Source organism: Pteropus alecto, unplaced genomic scaffold (assembly GCF_000325575.1).
Source record: "Pteropus alecto unplaced genomic scaffold, ASM32557v1 scaffold533, whole genome shotgun sequence".
In the NCBI taxonomy this organism is placed as follows: Eukaryota; Metazoa; Chordata; class Mammalia; order Chiroptera; family Pteropodidae; genus Pteropus; species Pteropus alecto.
The window spans coordinates 103749-117120 of NW_006434719.1; the positions used below are offsets into that span (position 1 = coordinate 103749).

Genomic DNA, 13372 nt, shown 5'->3' on the forward strand with positions numbered 1-13372 from the left:
AAAACTATAGTTGACTTCTGGTCAAGATAGTGAAGTAGGTAAATGCTGTGCTTGTTTTCACTGACGATCAACCAAAATTACATCTAAACTACAGAATATTCAGCATTGGGAGTTGCGTGAATCTAGCTAAACAGAAGTCCTACAACTGGAAAGACATAAGAAGTCACCTCGAGACTGATAGGAGGGATGGAGGTGTAAAAGTTACTGGTCCCACACCTGGATGTGGCAGTTGAGAACTGGGAGAAAAATCTCGGTTGAGGAGGTCCCCCTGGAGGAGTGAGGAGTCCCAGATCCCCAGCCCAGGGTTCCAGTGCCAAGGAGAGGAATTCACACAACTTTTGGCTATGAAAACCAGCAGAGATTGTGGCTGAGTGAGACAGAGGGCTGCAGGAGTCATAGCCTGAGCACGGACTTACTTGGTCTGAGATTCAGTGCAGGGGCAGTGTTCAAAAGGTGCTAGGGCCATTGGGGAGGAACTGAGTGGTCTGGCTTCAGGGTAAGTGCTGGAAGGGCAGTTTTCACCCAGACACAATTGCTGGCAGAAGGCATTGTTCCTTTGTGCATCCCTTCCCTGCCAGGCTTGTAAACTCAGGCAGGTGTCACATCTGAGTCTCCATCAATATGGCTAACAGTGATTCCCTGAGACTGCTCCTTCCAACGTGCAATCCCACCCAAGCCTCTTTCAGGGACTTTTCCATACAAATAGCCTGCCTTGGCTCATATTGCAGATTTTCCTAAAGTCTCTCAAATGTTTAAAAAAGTTTAAAACAGCATATGGCCTCTACATGTCCCTAACAGCAACCAGACTAGGTTTGTGTCTTGGACTCTCAAGGCACTTCCAAGCCCAATGTGGGTGATGGACATTTATGAATTGCTTGGTGCCTCATGTGAAGTAGCCCTGGGGAGGGCACAGACTACAGCTGAACTTGGCCTATGGCAAGGCTTCTCCCAAAAGCCCCAACCTGCTGTCCTGGTGGCCAGCTTTAGTCTGAGCCAGAGTACCAAGAGCATCACCCAGGGTTACATCTGAGGACAACACACCTAAAGTGCAGACAGAGCAGGTACCCAAGTCTCGCTAAAGCGAATCCTGCTCTGTAGAGTCAGACCCTGCAGAACAGCTCCTCCACTGGTCATGGCCAGTCATCATGACAAATCAACTCAAGCATCAATCTCTCCCACTGATGACCAAACAGTAACCAAGTCTCAACTACAACTGGAGATACACACAACCCACAAAAGAGACACACTTGGAGCATCTGGCTCAGGTGATCAGGGAAGACTGTGCTACTAGAACCCACAGCACACCTACTACATAAGTGCGCTCTACTAAAACCGGGAGATAGAAAAGCCCTGCCTAATACATAGAAATGAACATGATTAGGTGGCCCAAATGGGAAGACAAAAAAAAAAATATGTGTGACAGAACAAAGTTCCAAAAAAAGAACTAAACAAATGAAAAGAAGGAATTTGCCAGATGCAGAATTTAAAACAATTGCTATAAGGATGTTCTATGAACTTAGAGGAAGAGTAGATGAATCCAGTGAAAATTTTAACAAAGAGATATAAAACATGAAAAGAGAGATAGAAAACATAATAAAGAACCAGTAGAAATGTACAATACTATAACTGAAAGGAGGAATACCATAGGAGGAATTAACAGTAGACTAGATGAAGTGGAAAACCAAATTAGTGATTTAGAAGATAAAGTGGCAGTAAATACCCATTCAGAACAGCAACAACATAAAAAGGAATCCATGCAAAGAAGGATAGTTTAAGGGGCCATGGAGACTGCATTAAGCATACCAACATTTGCATCATAGGGGTACCAGAGAACAGAGAGAGTGAGGAATTGAAAACCTATTTCAAGAAATAATGACTGGAAGATTCTAAGAAAAATGGCAGAATGAGAGACGTCCTCAGTTCTCTCCCGTTGAAACAACAATAAGCTGAACATCTAAAACTGAACAAAAAACACCCAAACTGCACACCACTACATCTCAACATAGGATCTGCACATAACTACCATAGGTCAGAATCCCGGGTGTCGGGCAGTGGACTGGAAGAAATAAAGAAGCTTCCTCCTGCAGTCACCAGAGCTCCTTGCAGGAGAAGGAAGAGGGGTGAAGATGTGGAGACTTCCCTGAACAACCATTCCTGGCAGTGCTGGGACGTCTACACAGCTGGCAGCAGAGCCCAGTCACCACGGCAGAAAGGAGAGAAGTGAGATGGTGCTGCAGGGAAACAACAGTTGATTTTTACTGGGCATGGTTGCAAAACCGAGGCTGAGCCACAGTCCCCAACTCTCAACACAGAAGACCCTTCACCCCACCCTCCAAGATCGATCACCACAGAGCCCTAGGGGAATCTGAGCAAATGCTACCAAAACTATTTGCTAACACTGACAGGGACTAAAACTGAGAGTAGTGAGTGTGAATAAATTTCTACAAAAAAATTTTGAAAAAGGAAAAACATTATTTAGGCTTTATATAAAGCAGGGATCCAAGAGGCTTAGATTCCACCTATTGGAAACAAAAGAAAAGCACCTTCATTGTAACGGGCTAAAGACAGACCTTTATGTAATAAATCTTCTTTCTGGAAAAAACAGCAGAATACACTTCCAGGTGGAGAAATAGTCCATTAAACACCATAAACAACCAAGGTGATAAGGCATCTCTAAAGAAAGAGAAAAATCTTTGGAAAATAAGCTTACAGATATAGAAATAAGTGACTTAAATGACAGAGAATTCAGGATGGTACTTCTGAAAAAACTCAATGAGTTCAGAAATGAGTTATATCAAAAATTTCAGGAATAGAAAAACAACTAGATGAGCAGAGCAAAGAGATTGAAAAAAACAAAATAGATCTTATGGAGGAAAAAAACATATTGCAAGAGTTGAAAAATGAAATAGCAAGCTTGGGAAATAGAGTTAACCAAATGGAGGAAAGGATCAGTGATATCAAAGACAGAAATCTAGAAAGAAATCAGAAGGAAAAAGAGAGAAACCAAAGAATAAAAAATAATGAAAGAGAAATACAAAAACTAGCTAATACTATCAGGAGAGGCAAAATAAGAATAATGGGCATTATCGAAGATGAGGAAAAGGAGCAGGGACTAGAAAATATTTTCAGACAAATAGTGGATGAGAATTTCCCAAATCTAAGGAAGGAGCTAGAACTTGGAATTCAAGAAGTAAACGGAACACCCAATATTCTCAACCAAAAAAGGCCTTCACAAAGACACATTGTATTAAAGTTATCAAAAATCGACAATGAAGATAGAATTCTCAGGGCAGCCAGGGAGAAGAAAAGAGTAACTTCTAAAGGAAAAACCATTAGATTATCATCAGACTACTCAATGCAGACCTTACAAGCCAGAAAGGAATATAATTAAATATTTAAACTATTAAGTGAGAGGAACTACCAGCCTAGAATAGTGTATCCAGCTAAGCTCTCCTTTACCTATGAAGGAGAAATTAAGACCTTTCCAGACATACAGAAATTGAGGGAATTCTTCACTATGAGGCCTGCACTACATGAAATATTGGAAGGCATCAGCTCACCTAAAACAAAATAATAACAACAAAAAAAATGTAAATATGAATAAGGTGACTAGAAAGCAGACAGAAGCAGAGGAGTACAACCCTTACTAAAAAAAGGACATTATAAGTTTAAACAATAAGATTTGCTATAGCAAGATCGTAATGAACATTCAGCATACATAAGGACAAATGAGACAACAATGACTGAAAAGAGGAGGATTCAAAGATCCAAATTATAAAGGAGAATGGAGATAAGGCACAGAAGAAAATGGATGACTGTATATATATCATTATCCTTTACATATTCATAATGGCAACCACACACCAAAGATTTAGAAGTGAAGTATATAATATAAAACAAGAAGAACCAGAGGGAAAATGCAAAAAAGCCACTAAAATAAAGAAAACAGAAACACAAGGACAAAGAAGCAATGGAAATACTGAGCTACCAGAAAGCAAAAGATAAAATAGCTATAAGAAGATCTCATATTTCAATAGTCACCCTAAATGTAAATGGACTGAACTCACCAATGAAAAGACACAGAGTTGCAGAATGGATCAAAAAACAAAACCCAACCATATGCTGCCTCCAGGAAACACATCTCAGCTCCGAAGACAAATATAGACTCAAAGTGAAGGGTGGAAAATGATATTTCAAGCAAATGGTATTCAGAGAAAAGTGGGAATTGTGGTACTAATATCAGATGAAATAGACTTCAAAATAAAAAAAGGTAAACAAAGATACTGAGGGACACTTCATAATGATAAAGGGAATCATGCACCAAGAAGACATAACACTTATTAATATCTATGCTCCCAATCAGGGAGCCACAAAATATATAAAGCAATTACGAACAGAACTAAAGGGAGAAACAGACCAAACCACTATCGTAGTAGGAGACCTACATACTCCGCTGTCGGATATGGACAGATCATCCAAACAAAAATCAATAAAGGAATACCATTTTTAAATGACACATTAGACCAACTGGACATAATTGACATTTACAGAGCTTTTCATCCCAGATCAGCTGCTTATACATTCCTCTCTAGTGCACATGGAACCTTCTCAAGGATGGACCACATACTGGGACACAGAAATAACTTCGACAAATATAAGAGGGTTGAAATCATATCAACCATATTCTCTGATCATAATGCTTTGAAGCTGGAGATCAACTATAAAAAGAAATCGAGAAGAACCACAAATGCATGGAGATTAAACCTCATGTTACTAAACAATGACTGAGTCAGAGAAGAAATAAAAAGAGAGATCAAGAGATACATAGAAATGAATGACAATGATAGTACAACACATCAAAACTTTTGGTTATGGCAAAAGCTATCATAAAAGGAAAGTTCATATAATTACAGGCCTATCTCCATAAACAAGAACGAGCCCAAATAAACAACCTAATGCTTCATCTTAAAAAAAAAAAAAAAAAAAAAAAAAAAAACCAAGAACAAATGTAGGAAAAACAAATGAATCCTAAAGTCAGTAAAAAGAAAGAAATAATCAAAATTAGAGCAGAATTAAATGAAATCGAGGACAAACAGATAAGGTGAAAAAATGAATGCATCAAAGAGCTGGTTCTTTGAGAAGTTTAATAACATTAACAAATCCCTGGCTAGATTCACTAAAGAAAAAAAAAAAGACACAAATAAGCAAAATCAGCGATGAAAGCAGAAAGTATGATAGACACAGCAAAGGATCATACTAGACTACTATGAAAAAGTATGTAACACCAAATTTAATAAACTAGAAAAAATAGAAAATTTCTTAGAAATATAGAACCTTCCTCGACTGAATTAAGAAATCTGGAAAATTTAAATAGACTGATCAGCAGTATGTAAATTAATCAATCATCAAACACCCACCAAAAAGTAAAAGTCCAAGACCATATGGTTTCACCAGTGAATTCTATCAATCATTAAAAGATTTAACACATATTCTCCTCAAACTCTTCCAAAAAAAATTGAAGAAGAATCAATACTTCCTAACTTATATTATGAGGCCAATATTACCCTGATACCAAAACTTGGTAAAGGTAAGACACACACACACATGCACACACATACACAAACTACAGACCAATATCTCACAGATGCAAAAATATTAATAATATGCTAGCAAACCAAATACAACAACATATTAAAAAGATTATACACAATGATCAAGTGGGCTTCATCATTGTTTAACATAGGGGCACAGGGATTGTTTAACATATGCAAATCGTTAATGTGACATACCACATAAACAAAATAAAAAAGAATCATATGATCAAATCAATAAATGCAGAAAAAGCCTTTGACAATATACAGCATCTATTTACAACCAAAACACTTAAAAATAGTATAGAAGGAAAATAACTTGATATAATAAAGGCCATATTGGACATCCCTCAGCTAACATTATAGTTAATGGTGAAAAATTTAAAACCTTCCTTCTAAGATAAGAAACAAGGCAACGCTGTCCACAATGGCCACTGTTATCCAATATAAAATTGGAGGTCCTAGTGAGTGCAATCAGGCAAGAGAAAGATATAAAAGGTATCCAAACAGGAAATGAAGAAGTCAAACTGTCAAACTGTCACTACTTGATTCCCTATATAGAATGCCCTGAAGATTCAAAAAGAACACTACTAGAAAAATATGCAGATATAGTAAAGTTTCAGGATACTAAATCAATGTTCAAAAATCCATAGTGTTTTTATACTATAATGATAAATTATCAGAAAATGAAATTTAAAAAAAAATTCCTTTTGCAATTGCAACAAAAAATAATAAATTTTCTAGGAATAAACCTAATGAAACATGTGAAGGATGTATATAATGAAAACTACGAAATCTTGGTAAGAGAAACTGAAGAAGACACAAATAAATGGAAAGATATTTCGTGCTCTTGGATTGGAAAAACCAAGAGTTAAAACTAACTTATTACTTAAAGCATTACACAAATTTAATTCAATCTCCATCAAAATCCCATCAGCATTATAGAACAAAAAATTATCAAATTTATATCGAGGCACAAAGGACCCTGAATTGCCAAGGCCATCTTGAGAAAACTGAACAAGATGGAGGTTCACTCTGCCTGATTTCAAATTACACTGCAAAGGGATAATAATCAAAATGGCATGGTATTGGTAGAAAAACAGACACACAGACCAGTGGAACAGAATTGAGAGTCCAGAAGTAAACCCATATTTATATGGACAAATCATTTTTGGCAAAGTAGCTAAAAACATACAATAGAGAAAGGAAAATCTCTTCAATAAATGGTGTTGAGAATACTGGAAAGTCATTTGTAAAAGAATGAAACTAGACTGTTCTGTCACCACACACCAAAATTAACTCAGAATGGATTAAGGACATGAATATAACACCTGAAACAATAAATTGCATAGAAAACATAAGAACCAAACCCATGAACGTTGGATTTGAAGACGATTTTATGAATTTAACCTCAAATGTAAGGGAAGTAAAAGCAAAAATAAATGAATGGGACTACATCAAACTAAAAAGCTTCTGCATAGCAAAAGAAATCTTCAACAAGGCAAAGACAGAATCATCTGAATGGGAGAATATATTTGCAAGCAATGTCTCTCATAAGGGCCTAATATCCAAAATACACAAAGAACTCATATAACTCAATAACAACAAAAAAATAAGCAGTCTAATTAAAAAATGGGCAGAGCACCTGAACAGTCACTTCTCCCAAGAAGATATACAAATGACCAACAAACATATGAAAGGATGTTCAACTTCACTAACTCTTCGGTAAATGCAAATCAAAATCACAATGAAATATCATCTCACACCTATAAAAATGGTTATTATCAACAAGACAAGTAATAACAAGTGTTAGAGAAGATATGGAGAAAAAGGAACCCTCAAACACTGTTGGTAGGACTGCAAATTGGTACAACCATTATGAAAAACAGTATGGAGTTTTCTCAGAAAAACTAAGAATTAATCTATCATACAATCCAGCAATCCCTCTACTGAATATTTACCCCAAAGACTTGAAAACATTTATCTGAAAAGATATATGTAGCCTGATGTTCACAGCAACATTATTCATGATGGCCAGGACATGGAAGCAACCAAAATGTCCTACTATAGATGATTAGATAAAGGAGATGTGGTACAAGTATACAATGGAATATTATTCAGCTATAAGAAGAGATGAAATACTTCCATTTGTGACAGCATTGATGGATCTTGAGATAATCATGCCGAGTAAAATAAGCCAGATAGAAAAAGTTGAAAACCATATGACATCACTTATATGTGGGACATAAATCCATATGTTCTTTGCAGCATTATTTACAGTAGCTAAGATATGGAGGCATCCTGGATGTCTATCAATGGATAAATGGTTAAAGAAGAGGCGGCGTGTGTATATATATATATATGTGTGTGTGTATATATATATATATGGAAACGTCAAATTATATCTCAAGTAAACCTTGTATTTGTCAAAAATATAAATAAAAGTATTGAATACAATAGTAAGTAGCACAATAATGGCACATAAAGACAGAATATATGAGGGAGGATTCACATTTCATTTATATATATATATGTATATATACATATATCAGAATAACTTCTTCTTTTTCATTGCAGAATAGTTGGAGCAGGTGTGTAGCTGCTAAATTAGTAGATTGAGGGAGGATCCACATTTCATTACAGAGTTTTGTGAATCTCTATCACATGAGCAATAGCGGTGGTGAGCAATGGGTGAAGATGGTGGAAGTGATGAATAGTGTGATTTTTGTATCATATGACACACTAGTGGTACTTTTGGGAAATAAAGCCTTTTTTCTTTTCTGCAGAATGTGTCACTTGACACTTGAATATTTAATAATATTCCATTATATATGGAATATTACTCAGTCATTAAAAAGAATGAAAATCTTGCCATCTGCAACAACATGGATGGACCTAGAGGGTATTGTGCTAAATGGAGTAAGTCATATAGAGAAAAACAAATATCCTATGTGGAATCTAGAGAACAGGATAAACAAACAAACAACAGAAACAAGTTCATAGATACAGAGAGCATTTTGATGATTACCAGATTGGATAGTAAGAGGATGGGTGAAGGTGGAGGGGATTAAGAGGTACAAATTGGTAGTTACAAAATAGTCATGGTGTTGTAGAGTATAGCATGGGGGATATAGTCAGTAGTATTGTAATAACTATGTATGGTGTCTGATGGGTACTGGATTTTTCAGAGTGATCACTTCATAAGTTACATAAATGTCTAATCATTGTGTTGTACACCTGAAACTAATACAATATTGTACATTAACTATAACTTTAAAAAATAAAAATATAAAAAGCTACAGCTTTCCAGAGATGCTGAATTGAGATGGAGGTTGTCAAGAGCAACTGCAATCATTTGTCAAAAGTTCTCCTTTTTTCTTCAAAAGTATTACATTGTGAGCTACTACTTTCTGGACTCTCAGTTCTAAATATTCCTCCTGGCAGACTTATACAATGGGGAAGAAAGTGGGAATTGTTTATGAAGTGTATATTTGCTAAATTGTGATATGTAGACTCTTCATCGAGGCAATGATAATTATCTAGAATTTGATCTCAACATTTCTAAGGTTATCTCTCGCTACTTCTCCTTACCCCTGTGACATACAAAACCTTTGCTCTAGCTATCTCTGCACACTTTGTGAATATGCCATATCTTTCTTATCTGTGTGCCTTTGTTTGTATATAGTACCATCTATTTGTTAGGATGCATGTTTTGGACTATCTGTATTCTTTTCTGTCTTTCCAGCAGAATGAAAATGTCCATATCCTACAACTCCTGACAGAGCACCCTGAAAGAGTGAAAAAATCTATAGAAGCTTACTTAATTGGCTTAGGTGGCCTCACATTTCTTCAAACTTCAATATTTTGTGGCTTGAGATTTTATTGAACTTGAGATTTGTGTGCCTTAACAGAGGTACTATCTAGACATAGAGATAGATATACTTCAAACTCAACAGTGAAGAGCATCTATATCCAGACTGTTCCTAGAGTCTCTACTTAAGGGCCAAACAAGAAATTGCCAACCCACGTGGCCTTTTGAGCTTTACCTGGCCTTGCTGAGGAACAGGTAGAATTTCTTGGCTTCACTTAGGTTCTCCTTACGATCCTCTGTACACTCCAGCAAGTCATTCCAGGCCTCATTCAGCTCCATTCGCTGCCTCTGCAGGTCATCAGTGGCATCTGGGTGGGACTCATTGAGTCGCTCTGCTGTCTCTCCCAATACAATCACCTGGGGAAGTACAAAGCTCCAATAATTAGTCAAGAGTCACAACTGATCTTCAGCAAAAAAAGTCCTGAGCCCTGGGGGATGCTCAGTCCTCAAACAGACATCATTGTGGTACAAGAACATCTTACTACTTTATTAATTAAAAGGTCAGCTCTATTGGTACACATGATAACTCCCCAAAGCAGTCGACACTGAAACAAGTGTACATTTTAAAAAAAGAAGACTGTTGGGAAGTTTGCTTAAATGAATGCTGGTTAGTGGCAGCATCATTAGGGAACCCAGGGACCCTGATTTTTAATGTAAAGATCTTTCCAATATAGATATTTATGTGCTTCTTTTTGTCCTGCATGATAATGCATGCTGTGTGATGATTCTTATTATTCCCAAAGTTTATCTGGCAAGTTCCAGGGTTCATTTCTTGGTAGAAGTAAAACTAAGCTCATTCAATTACTTGTGCAAGAAACTGCATCATGCTCAGACATAGGTCTGGCTATCTTGGGTATGACCATTTCCTATTTATCTTAGGCTGCTGGCCTCCAACTAGCTTCTGTAAGTTCTGCTCACTTGGAACCCATTAAAGAGACATGTGAACAATAGGAAGTTAACATAATATGTGAATATGTTTTCAATATGTTTTTCCTCCATGTTAATGGTCCTAGGGCAGGTTCTTTTAGTGGCCTTGTTCTAGGTTACTAGAACAAACATGAAGTAATATAAAGAGAAATGTAGGAATAGAGACTGGGAAATAAAAGCACAGAAGAGAACATCATTGGTAAAAATAAGAAGAGGAAAATGTTAGAAAAGCTTAGCAGTTCATGTCTTACCTTTTCTCTGAGAGGTATGAGATCTCTTTCAAAGTTCTCATGCTGTCGCTGAAGGGCCTGAACACTGAACAGGTCTGAGCCAGGGTCAGCAGCACTGAGGGCCTGGCACTTCTTCTTAATCTGCTCCTTCATGTCATCTGCTTCTCTGGTACATGAGAGTAAAAAGTTTAGGAATAATAATGTGTACCAAAGACAGACTCATAAGAAAGTCCTCACTATCACCACCACTATCATTATCATTATTGCCATCATCCTTTTTAATATGCTAGAACTTATGCTCATTTAATTTTCCCAGCAGCTACTTGAGGCATAGCTACTATTATCATTGCCATTTTACATATAAGAAAACTGAAACTTAAAGTTGCTAAGTATATTTTTCTTAAGGCTATACTACTGCTAAATGGAAGAGCCTAAGTCTGAACCAGGAAGCCTGACTGCAGAGCTACATGCTTAACTATTATATTTCATGACATTCCATCTAAAGCCATTCTAAACAACCAGAACCACCTGCATTTCAGTTTTCCCTTCTCCAGATGTTTAAAAATACATTTATACACAATAAAGGTGTTTGATTTTCTATGTTTGTTCATTTATTTGGTTGTTCAGTTAGTTACATGTGTGAGTAGACAGATTTGGAAATCAGACATAACAAATTGTTGAATTAATAGTTAAAGTAACTGTGATATCTGTGATTCTCTTCTATCTACTTATAGTTCCAAAATATAGTTACTTAAACCTCTTGTCTCTACTTTGTTTTGTTTACTGTCATATATATAGCTAATTGTGTGCCAGGGCCCAACCTAGTCACTTGAAAATTGAAATTTGTTGTTTGGGAGAATTCTATGCTACAAATGAAGAGTCTACTACTAAAAAATCTTACCGCCTATTATCCTTATCTCAGGAAGAAGGGTTATGGTAATAGCTATGGTTCTATTATAGTAACTAGACTTGGAATTTTTTAAGTGTGTTCTAGAACAGCAGTACTTTTTAAGGTTAAAATTCTCACCTGTGAAACATTTGGACAGCATGGGCACTGCCCAGCAGCTGACGCTGTTCTTCTGCAAGCCTCTGCAAGGAGCTCCAGCGAGCATTCAGCTCCTAAAAGAGGCAGACATACTAGACTTTAACTAGGGAGCTGACTTAGATTACTCAGTGGTATCTGAAGACTAGATAGAGTTTAAGTCATGATTGTTTTTATGTTATCTTCCTTAGAAATTGCATAGGTTTCTTTCTTTCTTAGGTAGCTTGAGTTTTGGCCTCATTGATGCCAGTGCAATTAAGAAGGGAATCACTTTTCTTCCCAAACTGTTGTTTCCAGGTGGAACTATCGACCCTAGAGTAGCAATTGATGTTTGTTGCCACAGTGACTATATTACAACTTCTGAAAAATAAGTGGAAAATATTGAATTGGTAGTTTGAAGCTACTATATTTCTCTAGGAGAAATATAATATCTGCATCCTGAATTGACAAAACAAAGTAGACTCTTGGAGTTCTTTTTTCTATAGAGGGTAAGTAAATTGTTCTTATGAACAATCTTTTTTTTTTTTTTTCATTTTAACTTCTTATACACCACCACAAAAAGCAGCAGAGAACTCATCTTCACTGGTTTATGATAACCCAGAGAGCTGGATTAGCCATTCCATTAATATCAATTAAGATATTTTATGGAACCAAAGGTCCGAATCTGAATCAGGTCTCTACTACTTATATTATTTTCTTTATTTCATCAGACTTTATCAGGGCTTATCTCTTCCAGTAAGTTTCTTTGATTTACCTCTACTATTACAGCTCTTTTATCTGCATTTTCTTTGTATTCGTGTATTTGAGCATTGAGTTTCTTGTGTCTGTATTGATTGGGGATAGGTGAGTTGCAACTTAAAGATTTCAGATCAGAATAAATGGCTAGACTATTTGAACTATTATCTTTTATCTTTTCTATAGTCAACTCTATACTTTCATTACTTTATGCATGTCCTAGCTGATCTGTGGAATATAAAGTTGAGTATATTTAAGTGAAATAATGACTCCTAAAATTCAACCTGGTAGTGAAGAAAAATAAAAAGAATCTTAGTTACCTGCTGTATCTGAGCTCCTTCTGGTGTTAAAAGCTCTTCAAATAGAAGATCATCAGCCACCTTGTTGATGTCCCTCAGTCGAGGTTCATTGGTTTTCAAATCCTAGGTGAGAAAATTTTCCCAAAGCTGCGTAAATCTCCTTTTTGAGAATCTTTCATACTTGCCTGCTCATCTTTGCCTTAACTTGGCTAAGTATTAAAAGATATTTCTAACCTTCTCTTCAATGTACAATGAGCTGCCTTCCTCCAATCTGTCACTAAGAATATCTTTAATATTCCCTGACACCCGTGACTGTCAAAACTTGGCTAGTGTGTATCTGAAGCATGGAGTACAATCATTTGCCTAGATTACACACACACACACACACACACACACACACACACACACACACACACCTGTTATTACCTTTTGTCAGTTTTTCTTTGTTATTTATTTCCTTAAATTTAAGTTACTTACATACTGGCATATTAGCCCTTTATCTGTAATATGTCTTGCAAATATTTCCTCCCAATGTGTTGATTGTCTCATGACTTTGTTTATGGTGATATTTGTCATGCAAAAATCACAGTTTTATTTTGTTTTAATTAGATTTATCAATCTTTTCTTTTAGTGCATTTAGTGAACCTGAATTTTAATTCATAGTTAGAAAGTCTTTC

General features: G+C 36.3%; 1 protein-coding gene across 1 annotated transcript in view; it reads right to left on the reverse strand.

Moving 5' to 3' along the window:
* Window positions 1–13372, reverse strand: part of SPTA1 (spectrin alpha, erythrocytic 1) — an 81498-nt gene that overhangs the window by 33408 nt on the left and 34718 nt on the right. The window contains exons 23-26 of the mRNA XM_025045239.1: window positions 12717–12818; window positions 11647–11738; window positions 10641–10785; window positions 9638–9819 (exon numbers count right to left, since the gene is read on the reverse strand). Coding sequence (XP_024901007.1) covers window positions 9638–9819; window positions 10641–10785; window positions 11647–11738; window positions 12717–12818 — 521 coding nt within the window. The remainder of the gene's footprint in view (window positions 1–9637; window positions 9820–10640; window positions 10786–11646; window positions 11739–12716; window positions 12819–13372) is intronic.